Genomic DNA, 15,702 nt, shown 5'->3' with positions numbered 1-15,702 from the left:
CTACCGCCAATGATTTTGGTCTTACCAGCTCATCTGACCTCACTTGTAAAAAAAAAAACAGAGGCTTGAAAAATAACACTACAGGAAGCAAAACTAGGACCAAACAAGAACAGGTATCATTTTCAGTTTCAACATCTTTAAGAATTAGCCTCAGGGTTTAAGTGCTTGTTGCTGTGGAAAGTGGCCAGTGCATGAGCGGGCCAGTGAAGGAGTGGAGCTTTGAGGCTTTGACTCGAGAGATTCTGACAGTTTTGGTAGTTGGTCTGTGCAATCATGTCAATCAAGGTTTGAATAGATCAGCAGAAAGCTGTTGATTAGACAATCAAGATTTGAATAGCTCAGACTCAGCAGAAAGCAGCTGATTGGGCAGTCGAGGTCAGGTGACCAAACATTTTGAAAAGCTCAAACAGGTAACTAGAGGGATAACTCAAGCGAAGCAGAGAGTGGAAAGAGGCCAGTGAGTGACTGGGCCAGTGAAGGAGTGGAGCTTTGAGGCTCTGACTCATGAGGCTTCGTTGAGAAGAGGCAGAGGACAAGCTAGCTCGCAGTTAGTCTTTTCAATGTCTCCTGAGACGGTGATGTGCCTCTCATGTGAGATGTGGCAGTCTTGGGGGAACTCCCCTCTCCCGCAGAGTCACATCTGCCAGAAGTGCACATGGCTGGGTGATCTGGAAGACCGTGGAAAGGAATCTGGAGCAGCAGCTGGATGACCTTTGACTCATAAGGGAGAATGAGGTAGTCATAGATGAGAGCTACAGGGAGGTAGTCACACCTAGGCTGTCGGAAGCAGGTCATTGGGTGACAGTCAGAGGGGGGAAAGTGAAGGTGAGCTGACAGGTAGTGCAGAGCACCCCTGTAGCCATTCCCCTGAATAATAAGTTTACCGTCCTGGATACTGTTGGCGGGGACGACCGACCAGGAGTGAGCCACAGTGGCAGGGCCTCCGGCACTGAGTCTGACCCTGTGGTGCAGAAGGGTGGGACGGAGAAGAGGAGAGCTGTCATCATTGGAGACTCTATAGTCAGGGGAGCAGACAGGAGATTTTGTGGACATGAGAAGGACACCCGCATGGTTTGTTGCCTCCCGGGTACCAGGGTCTGGGATGTCTCTGACCGGGTGCACAACATCCTGGTACCAGAGGGAAAGCAACCAGAAGTCGTGATACATGTTGGGACCAACGACATAGGCAGGAAGGAGGATGAGGTCGAGGTCCTGAGGTGTGAGTTTCGGGAACTAGGCAGAAGGCTGAAGAACAGGACCGCAAAGGTGGTGTTCTCAGGATTGCTGCCAGTGCTATGTGACAGTGATGGTAAGAATTGGAGGGGATGGCAATTGAATGCGTGGCTGAGGAGTTGGTGCAGGGAGCAGATTTTTAGATCATTGGGATCTCTTCTGGGGAAGGTTGGACCGAGACAGATTGGATGGGTTGCACCTGAACTCGAAGGGGAGCAATATCCTTGCAGGTGGGTTTGCTGGCATGGTTCGGGAGGGTTTAAACTAATTTGCGAGGGGGATGGGACCCAGAGCGATCGAGCAGTGAAGGAAGTGCATGGAGTAAAGCCAGATCTAACATACAGAGAGGCTTTGAGGAAAGAGAAGCAGAATAAACGGTGTAAAGACAGTAAGGTAGAAGGGCTGAAATGTGTGTACCTCAATGCAAGAAGCATCAGGAGCAAAGGTGATGAACTGAGAGCTTAGATACAGACATGGAATTATGATGTGGCCATTACGGAGGCTTATTGGCAGCAGAGCAGGAATGGATTCTCAGTATTCCTGGATTTCAGTGCTTCAAAAGCGATAGAGAGGGTGGAAAAAGGGGAGGAGGGGTGGCATTACTGGTCAGGGATACTATTACAGCGACAGAAAGGGTGGGTAATGTAGCAGGATCCTCTTTTGAGTCAATATGGGTGGAAGTCAGGAACAGGAAGGGAGCAGTTACTCTATTCGGAGTACTCTATAGGCACCCTGGTAGCAGCAGAGATACAAAGGAGCAGATTGGGAGGCAGATTTTGGAAAGGTGCAAAAATAACAGGGTTGTTATCATGGGTGACTTTAACTTCCCTAATATTGATTGGCACCTGATTAGTTCCAAGAGTTTAGATGGGGCAGAGTTTGCTAAGTGTGGCCAGGACGGATTCCTGTCACAGTATGTGGACAGGCCAACCAGGGGGAATGCCATACTAGATCTAGTACTAGGTAATGCACCGGGTCAGGTCACAGATCTCTCGGTGGGTGAGCATCTGGGGGACAGTGACCACCGCTCCCTGGCCTTCAGCATTATCATGGAAAAGCGTAGAATCAGAGAGGACAGGAAAATTTTTAATTGGGGAAAGGCAAATTATGAGGCTATAAGGCTAGAACTTGCGTGTGTGAATTGGGATGATGTTTTTGCAGGGAAATGTACTATGGACATGTGTTCGATGTTTAGAGATCTCTTGCGGGATGTTAGGGATAAATTTGTCTCAGTGAGGAAGATAAAGAATGGTAGAGTGAAGGAACCATGGGTGCCAAGTGAGGTGGAAAATCTAGTCAGGTGGAAGAAGGCAGCATACATGAGGTTTAGGAAGCAAGGATCAGATGGGTCTATTGAGGAATATAGGGAAGCAAGAAAGGAGCTTAAGAAGGGGCTGAGAAGAGCAAGAAGGGGCTGAGAAGAGCAAGAAGGGGGAATGAGAAGGCCTTGGCGAGTAGGGTAAAGGAAAACCCCAAGGCATTCTTCAATTATGTGAAGAAAAAAAGGATGACAGGAGTGAAGGTAGGACCGATTAGAGATAAAGGTGGGAAGATGTGCCTGGAGGCTGTGGAAGTGAGCGAGGTCCTCAATGAATACTTCTCTTCGGTATTCACCAATGAGAGGGAACTTGATGATGGTGAGGACAATATGAGTGAGGTTGGTGTTCTGGAGCATGTTGATATTAAGGGAGAGGAGGTGTTGGAGTTGTTAAAATACATTAGGACAGATAAGTCCCCGGGGCCTGACGGAATATTCCCCAGGCTGATCCACGAGGCGAGAGAAGAGATTGCTGAACCTCTGGCTAGGATCTTTATGTCCTCGTTGTCCATGGGAATGGTACTGGAGGACTGGAGGGAGGCGAATGTTGTCCCCTTGTTCAAAAAAGGTAGTAGGGATAGTCCGGGTAATTATAGACCAGTGAGCCTTGCGTCTGTGGTGGGAAAGCTGTTGGAAAAGATTCTTAGAGGTAGGATCTATAGGCATTAAGAAAATCATGGTCTGATCAGGGACAGTCAGCATGGCTTTGTGAAGGGCGGATTGTGTCTAACGAGCCGATCGAGTTCTTTGAGGAGGTGACCAGGCATATAGATGAGGGTAGTGCAGTGGATGTGACCTATATGGATTTTTGTAAGGCATTTGACAAGGTTCCACATGGTAGGCTTATTCAGAAAGTTAGAAGGCATGGGATCCAGGGAAGTTTGGCCAGGTGGACTCAGAATTGGCTTGCCTGCAGAAGGCAGAGGGTGGTGGTGGAGGGAGTACATTCAGATTGGAGGATTGTGACTAGTGGTGTCCCACAAGGATCTGTACTGGGACCTCTACTTTTCATGATTTTTATTAAAGACCTGGATATGGGGGTAGGAGGGTGGGTTGGCAAGTTTGCAGATGACACAAAGGTTGGTAGTGTTGTAGATAGTGTAGAGGATTGTCAAAGATTGCAGAGAGACATTGATACGATGCAGGAGTGGGCTGAGAAGTGGCAGATGGAGTTCAACCCGGAGAAGTGTGAGGTGGTACACTCTGGAAGGACAAACTGCAAGGCAGAGTACAAAGTAAATGGCAGGATACTTGGTAGTGTGGAGGAGCAGAGGGATCTCGGGGTACATGTCCACAAATCCCTGAAAGATGCCTCACAGGTGGATAGGGTAGTTAAGGTGGCTTATGGGGTATTAGCTTTCATAAGTCGAGGGATAGAATTTAAGAGTTGCGATGTAATGATGCAGCTCTATAAAACTCTGGTTAGGCCACACTTGAAGTACTGTGTCCAGTTCTGGTCACCTCACTATAGGAAGGATGTGGAAGCACTGGAAGGGGTACAGAGGAGACTTACCAGGATGCTGCCTGGTTTAGAAAGTATGCATTATGATCAGAGATTCAGGGAGCTAGGCCTTTACTCTTTGGAGAGAAGGGGGATGAGAGGAGACATGATAGAGGTGTACAAGATAATAAGAGGAATAGATAGAGTGGATAGCCAGCACCTCTTCCCCAGGGCACCACTGCTCAATACAAGAGGACATGGCTTTAAGGTAAGGGGTGGGAAGTTCAAGGGGGATATTAGAGGAAGGTTTTTTACTCAGAGAGTGGTTGGTGCATGGAATGCACTGCCTGAGTCAGTGGTGGAGACAGATACACTAGTGAAGTTTAAGAGACTACTAGACAGGTATATGGAGGAATTTAAGGTGGGGACTTACATGGGAGTCAGGGTTTGAGGGTCCGCACAAGATTGTGGGCCGAAGGGCCTGTACTGTGCGTGCTGTACTATTCTACGTTCTATGTTCTCTATGTTCTATTATTCCTGTTAGCCTACAGGAAATGTGATGGCCAATTGTGCTGGCCAGATCTCATTCAACAATAAGAAAATGATAAAATGTGTAGACTTTAGCTGCTGGAGACAATGTGACCCGCGCCCAGGTTTTCCAGCCCGATACCTGGCCCATCATAGGTTGATGCAGGAGTGTTAATTTTTGAAGAACTGCAGCATATTACTGGTAACAAGGAGTCCTGGGCATATGGAACTGTCAGTATTTGGGATTTGACCCAGGTCAGTAATTCTATAGATGGGGCTGGATGTTCCTCCTTCCACAATGAATCAGAAGTCTCGGGCCGCTGTACATTGGTTGTCGGGGAAATCCCTGATTACATCAATCACTGCGAGATGTGGAAACGACGTGCGAGAAACCTGGTGTTGGTAAGTGACAGGTTCCGCTGTGTGATTCTGTGACATAGGGTCCTGAGTTTTCACAGTTTTTCACCGAGGTAAAATGGACCTGGGTTGGAAGTTGCCTGGGTTTACGAGGTATTGAGTGAGTCCTTGGAAAATTGGTGCTTGGGCTATTATCCTGGGATGTAGACTGGGATATTTGGGATTTGACCAGGTCAGTAAATCTGCAGATGGGGCTGGATGTTCCTCCTTCCCCAATGAATCAGAAGTGTGGGGTCACTGGACTTTGGTTGTGGGGAAATCCCTGATTACACCACTCACTGTGAGATGTGGGGACGATGTGCGAGGATTCTAGGGTCGGTAATTGACAGGTTCAGCTGTGTGACCCTGTGAGGTTGGGTCCTGGGATATCACAGTTTTTGATTCAGGTAAAATGGACCCAGTGATCGAGCTGCTTGGGCTTACGAGGTGTTGAGTGAGTATTTCTGGCTTAGGATCAGATGTTTGTTTCTGGGGTTCCTTTGGAAGCAATGACTGCTAATCTGAGGAGAGGATGAGTTTCCATTCCAACTCTCAAGTTGAGAGGTGGTTATTAAATGTTTGCAGCAGTAGAATTGGAGCCGAATGTTCAGTTTTCAAAACGTGTTTGGAAATTCCCCCTCAGTCTCAACTGTCTCTCAGGCAGTGGAAGTCAAACAGAAACTCAAGAGGCTGGAGGTCTGCACTAAAAACAGAAAATGTTTCAAGTCACACTGCCGAAAGGTTGTAAACCTGAAACGTTAACTTCGTTCCTCTCCACAGTGCTGTTCCTTCCCTGCTGAGTGATTCTGGTAACTGCAGGTTCTTTCTATTAGATTCACCCCGGAATGGTTTAAATGTCCTCAGATAGACCTGTTTTGGCCTTGAAATGGAAATGGCTGGTTTTGTGATAGTAGGGCAGTAAAGCAACCACGGCTTTTCCCTGTAACTTATGCTAGGACAAATACCTGATATTCCTGAGAATGCGTTCAGTACAGTTGTTGCTAACAAGGTTCACAACAATCATCTCAGCGAAGGTCCGGGATGTTTCTGATCGCGTCCACGGTATCCTGAAGTGGGAAGGAGAACAGCCAGAGGTCGTGGTACATATTGGTACCAAAGACATAGGTAGGAAAAAAGACAAGGTCATGAATGCAGACTACAGGGAGTTAGGATGTGAGAAGCAGGACCTCAAAGGTAGTAATCTCCGGATTACTGCCTGTGCCGCGTGACAGTCAGCATAGGAATAGAGTGGGGTGTTTAGGGAGGGGTAGCACCTCTGGTGGGCAGGGGCTGCCGTGTCGTTTTTCAGGGCAGCTCGCCCACCTTTGGTCCACACCTGGCTCTCAGCTCTCACCTGTGGCTCCAAGTAGCTGTAACACGCGCAGTGGCCACTCCCCGGTAAACCGTCTCGGCAGACGAGCCAAACCAGGTGAGGGTAGCCGATGGGTCTTCAACCCTCGGTGAGGTAGGGGATCTGCCTCTCTCAGCGTGTGAAGTCTGGCCATGGCAGATTGAGCGGAAGAGACCGGTTAATGGTCCAACGGTCAGGAAGGCAGGCCAGCAGGTGTTGTGGAGCGCTTAGAGCACGACAAGACATTTAGACGTCCTGGTCATACACTGCAAGAGGTGGTGATCTCTTTAAACTCACCCGGCAGAAGACAAAAGCAAACAGCTGCTGTAACCTGCCAAGTACATGATTTCCCAATATGTCAGAGAGGCATGGAGGGAAATCGTCCGCCAACTGGAATTTCCTGATGCGACCTAACGGCGACAGAGGATAACTGTGTGGCTGAGTGATTTGAGCGAAGGGCAGGGATTCAGATTTCTGGATTATTGGGAACTCTTTGGGGCAGGTGTGACCTGTACAAAAAGGACGGGTTGCTCCTGAATGTCAGGGGGACCAATATCTTGGCGGGGAGGTTTGCTAAGGCTATTGGGGAGTTGCTAGGGGGTGGGAACCGAACTGAAGAGACTGGGTGGGGGGGGCGTTGGCTCACAAATAGAGAAAGGTTGTAGACAGTGTGCGAGGGAGGATAGGCAGGTAGTAGAGAAGGGATACACTGACCGATGGTTTGAGATGTGTCTATTTTAATGCAAGAAGCATCATGAACAATGCAGATGAGCATAGAGCGTGGGTCAGTACGTGGAGCTATGATGTTGTGGCCATTAGAGAGACTTGGATGGCTCAGGGGTAGGAATAGTTATTGAGAGTGCCAGTCATTAGCTGTTTCAGAGAGGAAAGGGAGGGAGGCAAAAGGGGTGGGGTTGTGGCACTGCTGATCAGAGACAGTGTCACGGCTGCAGAAAAGGAGGAAGTCATGGAGGGATTGCCTAGAGAGTGCCTGTGGGTGGAAGGTAGAAACAGGAAGGGGGCAATAAATCTACTGTAGGTCTTGATAGACCACCCAATAGCATCAGGGAGATCGAGGACCAGATAGGGAAACAGATTCTGGAAACGTGTAACAGGGTTGTCATGGTGGGAGATTTTAACTTCCCAACTAATAATTTGCACCTCCGTAGAACAGGGGCTTAGATGGGGTGGAGTTTGTTAGGTATGTTCAGGAAGGTTTCCTGACAGAATATGTAGATAGAGCCTACAACAGGAGGGGCTGTACCTGATCTGGTATTTGGAAATGAAGCTGGTCAGGTGTCAGGTCTCTCAGTGGGAGAGCGTTTTGGAGATAGTGATCACAATTTACCATAACATTGGAGAGGGATAGGAACAGACAAGTTAGGAAAGCGTCTAACTGGGGTAAGGGGAAATATGAAGCAATCAGGCAGAAACTTGGAAGCATAAATTGAGAACAGATGTTCTCAGGGAAATTTACGGCAGAAGTGTGGCAAATTTTCAGGGAATATTCACGGCATAGATACTTTCCAATGAGATAGGGAAAGGGTGGTAGGGTACAGGAACTGAGGTGTACAAAAGCTGTTAAAAATCTAGTCAAGAAGAAAATAAAAGCTTACAAAAGGTTCAAAAAACTAGGAAATAATAGAGATCTAGACCATTATAAGGCTAGCAGGAAGGAACTTTAGAATCAAATTAAGAGAGCCAGAAGGGGCCCTGAGAAGACCTGTCGAGCAGGATTAAGGAAAACCTCAAGGCTTTCTACTGGTATGTAAAGAGCAAGATGATAAGACGTGAGAGAATAAGACCAATCAATTGTGACCCTGGAAAAGCCTGCATAGAATGAGAGATGATAGCAGAGGTACTTACTGAACACTTTGCTTCAGTATTCACTACAGAAAAGGATCTTGGCAATTGTAGGGATGACTTGCATCGGATTGAAAAGTTTTAGCATACAGACATTAAGAAAGAGTATGTGCTGGAGGTGCTGGAAAGCATCAAGTTGGAAAAGTCTTCGGGACCGGACGAGATCTACCCCGGGCTACTGTGAGAGTTGAGGGAGGAGAGTGCTGAGCCTCTGGCAATGATTTTTACATCATCAGTGGGGACAAGAGAGGTTCCAGAGGATTGCAGGGTTGCAGATATTGTTCCTTTATTCAGGAAAGGGAGGAGAAATAGTCCAGGGAATTATAGACCAGTGAATCTTGCTTCAGTGGTTGCAAATTTGATGGAGAAGATCCTGAGAGGCAGGATTTATGAACATTTGGAGAGGCAGAATAAGATTAGGAACAGTCAGCATGTCTCTGTCAAAGGCAGGTCGTGCCTTACGAGCCAGATTGAATTTCTTGTGGATGTGACCACACACATTGATGAAGGTAGTGTGGTAGATGTGGTGTATATGGATTTCAGTAAGAAATTTGATAAGCTTATTGAGACAGTCAGAAGGCATTGGATCCAGAGGGACCTTGCTTTATGGATCCAGAACTGGCTTGCCCACAGGAGGCAAGGAGTGTTTGTAGAAGGGTCATATTCTGCATGGAGGTCGGTGACCAGTGGTGTGCCTCACGTGATCTGTTCTGGGACCCCTGCTCTTTGTGATTTTTAGAAATGACCTGGATGACGAAGTGGGGTGATGAGTTAGTAAATTTGCTGATGACACAAAGGTTGGGGGTGCTGTGGATAGTGTGGAAGGTTGTCAGAGGTTACAGCAGGAATCGATAGGATGCAAAATTGGGCTGAGAAGTGGCAGATGGAGGTCAAACTAGATAAGTGTGAGGTGGTTCATTTTGTTAGGTCAAATATGATGGTAGAATACATATTAATGGTAAGACCCTTGGCAGTTTGGGGGATCAGAGGGATCTTGGGGTCCGAGTCCATAGGACACTCAAAGCTACTGCGCAGGTTGACTCTGTGGTTAAGAAGGCATACGGTGCATTGGCCTTCGTCAACTGTGGGATTGAGTTTAAGAGCCGAGAGGTAATGTTGCAGCTATATAGGACCCTGGTCAGACCGCACTTGGAGTACTGTGCTCAGTTCTGGCCACCTCACTACAGGAAGGATGTGGAAACTATAGAAAGGGTGCAGAGGAGATTTACAAAGAAGTTGCCTGGATTGGGGAACATCCTGATGAGAATAAGTTGAGTGAATCCGGTCTTCTCTCCTAGGCGCGGCGGAGGATGAGAGGTGACCTGATAAAGTTGTATAAGATGATGAGAAGCATTGATCATGTGGATAGTCAGAAGCTTGTTCCCCGGGTTGAAATGGCCAACACGAGTAGGTACAGAGGAGATGTTAGGGGTAAGTTTTCTTTTTTTATGCAGAGAGTGGTGATTGCGTGGGATGTGATTCGGGCGATGGTATTGGAGGCGAATACAATCGGGTCATTTAATTGACTCCTGAATAGGTACATTGAGCTTAGAAAAATAGAGGTCTATGGGTAACACTAGGTAATTTTTAAAGTAAGTTCATGTATGGCACAGCATTGTGGGCTGAATGGCCTGTATTGTGCTGTAGGTTTTCTATGTTCTATGTTTCTATGAATGGTTGTGTTTCTTTATGACGAGCAATTGATGGTTCGGGGCAGTGCTGATTGGAGTTCAGAGAGGGGATGGGGTTGGGGATGTGGTGGTAAAGCTACCGATTGCTGAAGAGCCTGGATACAGTGGACATGAAGAGGATGCTTCCATTGGATGGAGAGTCTGGGATCTGAGAGCACAGTCTCAGAATAAAGATGCTTCCCTTTAAAACTGAGATGAGAAGGATTGCTTCAGCCCAGAGGGTGGCTGATCTCTCGAAGTTATTACCGCAGCGGGTTGTGGAGGCTGCTATTGGTGCTTACTTAGAGCAGAGGTCAGTATATTCCTGATTGTTAAGTAGTGTCAGGATTACAGGAGGAAGGCAGGAATATGTTGTTGGAAAAAAAAATCATCCATGGTTGAACTGTGGGGCAGACTTGATGGGCGGAATCACCTGATACTGTTCCTGTGTCTTATGTCTTACTATGACTGAACGATGGCTCCTCCTTATTCCATATCAGGTTTTGTGACATGTGAGATTTGCTCAATGAGATGATTATATTTCTCATCAACGTTAAAATTTCAGTGAGCTTTTTTTTTCTTAAGAACATTGAGCAGAAATGTTTTGCTGTCCTTTGTATTGTTAACGTGCTTCATTATCTTTCATATTAAAGTTAAACCCGAGTTGAGAGATTTATTGGAAGAAAAGCTCACAACCGAAAGCAAACCACAACTGAAAATGAGGGAACAGCAACAAGTGAACCAGCCCGAGGTCTGAGAGCACCAACTGGAGAGAACCCTTCTGACTCAGAGCTTCCATTTATTCAGTCAGGAGAAAGTTTGGTGAGTCTCATTTACTGAAACACTGGTCCTTTAGACATTAGGTACCTGCACAAAGGAAGGTAGGAAGTAGTTGGCCCTGACGTACCATTTGTGCCTCTGTCAGACCCAGTTGCAATCACTCTAGGGCAGGTGATGTGCTGTCAACATCACAGCTCTTTAAAACCACTCAATGCCCTCACAGTGTTTGCTTATTTCAAGCTCTTGCAGTTTCTGAAGTAGCTTTCGCTCAGATCACGTGTTTCCTTGCATGGCTGTAGTACGTCATAATCATTTCACACTGTTTTGACAACGTTCTCCATTTATAAGATGCTCCAAGTGTTTCGTGCGGTAGTGATTGCAGAAATGGGGAATTACCTTGAACTATAGCAACATATCATGGAGTCCGCTGGCACTTGCAAGCTGCAGCGATATAGAACGTAGCAAAACTGAAGCACATCATAGGCCCACAATATTTTGCCGACCGTGTAACCTACTCTAGAAGCTGCCTAGGATTTCCCTACCACATAGACCTCTGTTTTTCTAAGCTCAATGGACCTAATTAAGAATGTCTTGAAAGACCCTATTGTATCCACCTCTGCAAACTTCACTGGCAGTGTATTCCGTGCACCTGCCACTGTCTTTGTGAAAAACTTACCTCTGACATCCCTGACCTACTTCCAAGAAACTTAAAACTATACCGCCTTGTGTTAGCCATTTCAGCCCTGGGAAAAATCTTCTGGCAATTCACATGATCAATGCCTCTCACCATCTTGTACACCTCTCTCAGGTAACATCTCATTCTCCATCGCTCCAAGGAGAAAAGGCCAAGTTCACTTAACCCATTCTGAAAAGGCATGCTCTCCAATCCAGGCAACATCTTTATGAATCTTCTCTGCACTCTCCCTACAGCATCCACATCCTTCCTGTAATGAGGTGACCAGAACTGAACACTGTACTCCGTGGTGTCTAACCAAGGTCTTATATGGATGTACCGTTACCTCACGGCTCTTGAACTCAGTCCCACGGTTGATGATGGCCAACACACCATACACCTTCTTCACAAAACTGTCAACCTCTGCAGCAGCTTTGAGTGTCCTATGGACATGGACCCCAAGATCTTGTTGATCATCCAGACTGCTAAGTGTCTTACCATTAATATTATATCCTATCTTTACATTTGTCCTACCGAAATGAACCACTTCACACTTACCTGAGATGAAGTCCATCTGCCACCTCTCAGCCCAGTTCTGCTCTCGCCCTCGAGTATATCGTCCTTCAAGCCTCTGCTGAGAACAAACCCTCTTGAAGCAACATGTACCAACACCACATTTTCTTCAGTCCAAACTAGCAAATGACAAACAATAATTTATATTTACATGCGCCAGGCCTCATCAAGTTATTTTTTACTAATTAAACTGTCAGAGCACATATGGACCTCTAATTAAGCCGAACTAGGAAGTGTAAGGAAGTTATGTTCCCATTTCAACCTGTATAAAAGGGACGGGTTATACTCAAGATGTACCAATGTCCTTGTAGGCATATCTGCTGGAGATGCCAGGAAGGGCTTAACTCGGTTGTTTGGGGAGTGTGAGCCAGATTGTTGGGTCAGATGATGGAACAGGTGATGATGAGCATTGAAATGCAATGTTCAGAGAATCGGTGGAATGATAGGCTGTGGACAAGGCATCGTGTAGTCAGTTGGATGGGTTCACCTATACTTACTTCAGGATTAAGAACAAGAGTAAATTAGAAAAATTTTCAGAAGGTAGAGTTACGAAATTGTGGCCATTACAGAGAATTGACTGTGACAAGGACAGTATTGGCTGTTAAATGCTGCAAGGTTTATTGGTTTCATAATGCATTTGGAGGGAACTGACAGGCAGACAAGTGTGATTACTAATCAGGGATGGTATCCCAGCTACCGAAACGGAGGACATCATGGAGGGACTCTCTACAGATTCGGTATGGGTGATGGTCAGAAACAGGAAGGGAGCCATTAGTCTTGGAGTATTCTATGGGCCCTCCCAGTGGCCATCGTGACAAGCTTAATTTACAAGTTGAGACTGTGGTAAAGAAGGCATATGCATTGTTGCCATTTATTTCTAAGGGAATAGAATATAAAAGCAGGGAGATCATGCTGAATCTTTCTAAGACACAAGTCTGGCAGCACTGGGAGTATTTTCAACAGTTTGGGGCCCCATATCTAAGAACGATGTACTGTCTGTCGCAACGAATGAGGCGAACCCAAGTGCAGGGCACAGGCACGGAGATTTAGTTTGGATGCAGACGTGAGCGGCAAACAGGAGAGAGAGCAGGAAGGCAGGAGACAGACGGAATTTATCTTGACTCGGAGCGTAGAAAGGGAAGCGGCAGACAAAACTCTTCATAGCGCTGAGAGACGGAGTTATGCAGGCAAACCTCGGTGCTGAAGTAGAACTTTAGAAAACTTATCTTGACATGGAGAGACTGAGTTTCACAGGTAATTCACACTACTCGGGCAAAACTTAGAACACACTGTCCTAAGTGGCCGGGAAACCAACGATCTGGCAACTAGTGATTGTAAGGCCTGGGTTCTTATGTTGCAGGTCCTGATGGAAACCAAGTGTGTCGTCATCAAAGAGAATTAGGAGCAAATGGGAAATTAACGGTCGGAACCGTGGCACAATCAAAGGACATTAGGAGAAAATAGGGAATTAACGATTGGGACAGTGACTCTGTCATTGGAGAGAATCCAGAGGAGATTTACGAGGATAATTCCGGGAATGAAGTGTTTTACATGTGAGGAGCGTTTGGCAGCTTTGAGCCTGTACTCTCTGGACTGTAGAAGAATGCATTGAAACTTACCGACTGTTGAAAGGACTAGATAGGGTAGATGTGGAGAGGATGTTTCCTATGTCGGGGGCATCCAGAACTAGACAGCACAGATTCAAAATTGAGGGGCGACTGTTTAGAACAGGGGTTAGGATGATTTTTTTTCAGACAGAGTGTAGTAAATCAGTGGATTGCTCTTTCACAGACTGTGGTCGAGGTCAAGTCAGTGGGTGTATTTCATTTCATTTTTAAATATTTTTATTAATTATTATTGAAAATCAGCAACAGAGAAAAATACATCAAAGTAATCAAGACAACATATCCATATGTAGAACAAGAGTTAAACCATCAACCAAGCTGAACAGCATATCAATAATAATAATAAAAACAAAATGTTAAAGCTTTTTTTCAATGGAAAAAAGAAAGAGTAAAAGAAACCCTGCTAACTAAAACAGAAAAAAAACCCTAATAACAAAAAAAATGGGGAAAATCCCGTTTGGAGCACAAACCCGGAGCTATACGCCATACAAGCTTCCATAAAAAAAGACATCAATCCGTCAACCAAATCCATATACAAAAGCATCAGAAAAGGACCATCTTTATTAACTCAAATCAAATGATAATAACGGGCAAAAGAAACCCACCTTTTCTCAAAGTCAAACCTAGGATCAAAAGTTCGACTTCTAATTTTTTTCCAAACTAAGACATAACATCACCTGAGAGAACCATTGTATCAAAGTGGGAGCAGAGGCATCTTTCCATTTTAATAAAATAGCCTTTCTAGCCAATAATGTGACAAATGCAATTACGTATTGGTCTGACATAGAAATACCGTGAATATACTGAGGAATTATACCAAACAAAGCTGTCAATTTATTGGGTTGTAAATTGATTTTTAAAGCCTTAGAAATTGTAGAAAAATTAGATTTCTAAAATTGTTTCAATACAGAATACGACCAAAACATATGTGTGAATGTAGCTATCTCAGTTTTGCATCTATCACACTGACTATTTACATTAGGAAATATTTTAGACAATCTCTCCTTTGTAAAATAATAACGATGTACAATTTTAAATTGAATTAGAGAATGACTGGCACAAATCGAAGAAGAGTTAACCAGTTTCAAGATTCGCAACTAATCCTCTGTTATCAAGGTCATGTTAAGCTCTCTTTCCCAATCTTGCTTAATCTTCAGTTAAGGATAGTTATCCTGTTGTAATAGTAATTTATAAATTTTCCCAGTGAAACCTTTCACTAAAGGGTTCATTTTTAAAATAATGTCTAACAGGTCAGAGTCTTGTATATATGGAAAATTACTTAAATATTCTTGTAAGAAATGTCTGACCTGAAGATATTGCAAATAATGTGAATATGAGAGAGAGTATTTAGTTACTAATTTCTCAAAGGACATCAATCGGCCTTCTGGAAACAAGTCCATGAAGGAAAAAACTTCCTTTATTCCTCCAAAGAGAAAAGGTAGGATTACTTAGTGAATTTTGATAAATTAAACTAAAAAGGTTACTTTTTTAAGATCAAAAAACTTACGAAACTGGTACCAGATTCGTAATGATTGATTAATCATAGGATTTATATTTAGAATAGAAATTTTGGCTAATTGTACAGGTAAAGGAACTCCTAATAATGAAGTTAAATGAAATTGTTTCACAATTTTCAATTACAGATCAACCCAAGGTGGTCATTCCTTTTTATCGGTCCAATATAACCAAGAGCACGCATAACTTATATTAATCGCCCAATAATACATTCTTAAATTAGGCAAAGTAAGACCTCCATCCCTCTTTAATTTTTGTAAATGACATTTTCCAATTCTTGGTCTTTTATTATTCCAAACAAAAGATGAAATAATAGAGTCAACCTGATCAAAAAAACTTCTTAGTTCGAAAAATAGGAATATTTTGAAATACATATAAAAATTTTGGTAAAGTCATCATTTTAACTGCATGAATTAAACCTGCTAATGAAAGTGTATGTGGATTCCATCTGGAAAAATATTGCTTCATAAAATCCACTAGGGGAACTAAATTAGCTCTATAAAGGTCTTCATAATTTTTAGTAATGATAATACCTAAATATTTAAAAGAATCCATAACTTTTAGAGGAATGTCATCATATATAGAAGCAGAATCGTTTAAAGGAAATAATTCACTTTTATGCAGGTTTAATTTATATCCTGAAAGCAATCCAAATTCATTTAATAATTTCAATAAACTAGGAATAGATTATTCTGGATTCGAAACATAAACTAAAAGGTCATCCGCATAAAGGGAG

General features: G+C 44.4%; 1 protein-coding gene across 6 annotated transcripts in view; it reads left to right on the top strand.

Moving 5' to 3' along the window:
- Positions 1 to 15,702, top strand: part of LOC140208195 (NACHT, LRR and PYD domains-containing protein 12-like) — a 96,662-nt gene that overhangs the window by 39,380 nt on the left and 41,580 nt on the right. For 2 of the 6 annotated variants that reach the window (XM_072276704.1, XM_072276700.1), the window contains exons 1-2: positions 10,542 to 10,622; positions 13,187 to 13,379. The exons of 1 other annotated variant lie outside the window; for it this stretch is intronic. In XM_072276704.1, the coding sequence (XP_072132805.1) occupies positions 13,364 to 13,379 (16 nt within the window). In that variant the 5' untranslated portion in view covers positions 10,542 to 10,622; positions 13,187 to 13,363. Of the gene's footprint in view, positions 1 to 10,457; positions 10,623 to 13,186; positions 13,380 to 15,702 lie in introns of those variants that run through there. 3 more of the 6 variants (XM_072276702.1, XM_072276701.1, XM_072276705.1) reach the window with 2 other exon arrangements.

The sequence above is a fragment of the Mobula birostris genome, chromosome 13 (genome assembly GCF_030028105.1).
Source record: "Mobula birostris isolate sMobBir1 chromosome 13, sMobBir1.hap1, whole genome shotgun sequence".
NCBI classification, from domain to species: Eukaryota; Metazoa; Chordata; class Chondrichthyes; order Myliobatiformes; family Myliobatidae; genus Mobula; species Mobula birostris.
Note: the sequence above shows the minus strand (reverse complement) of the source record. Positions and strands in the feature narration are given on the sequence as shown.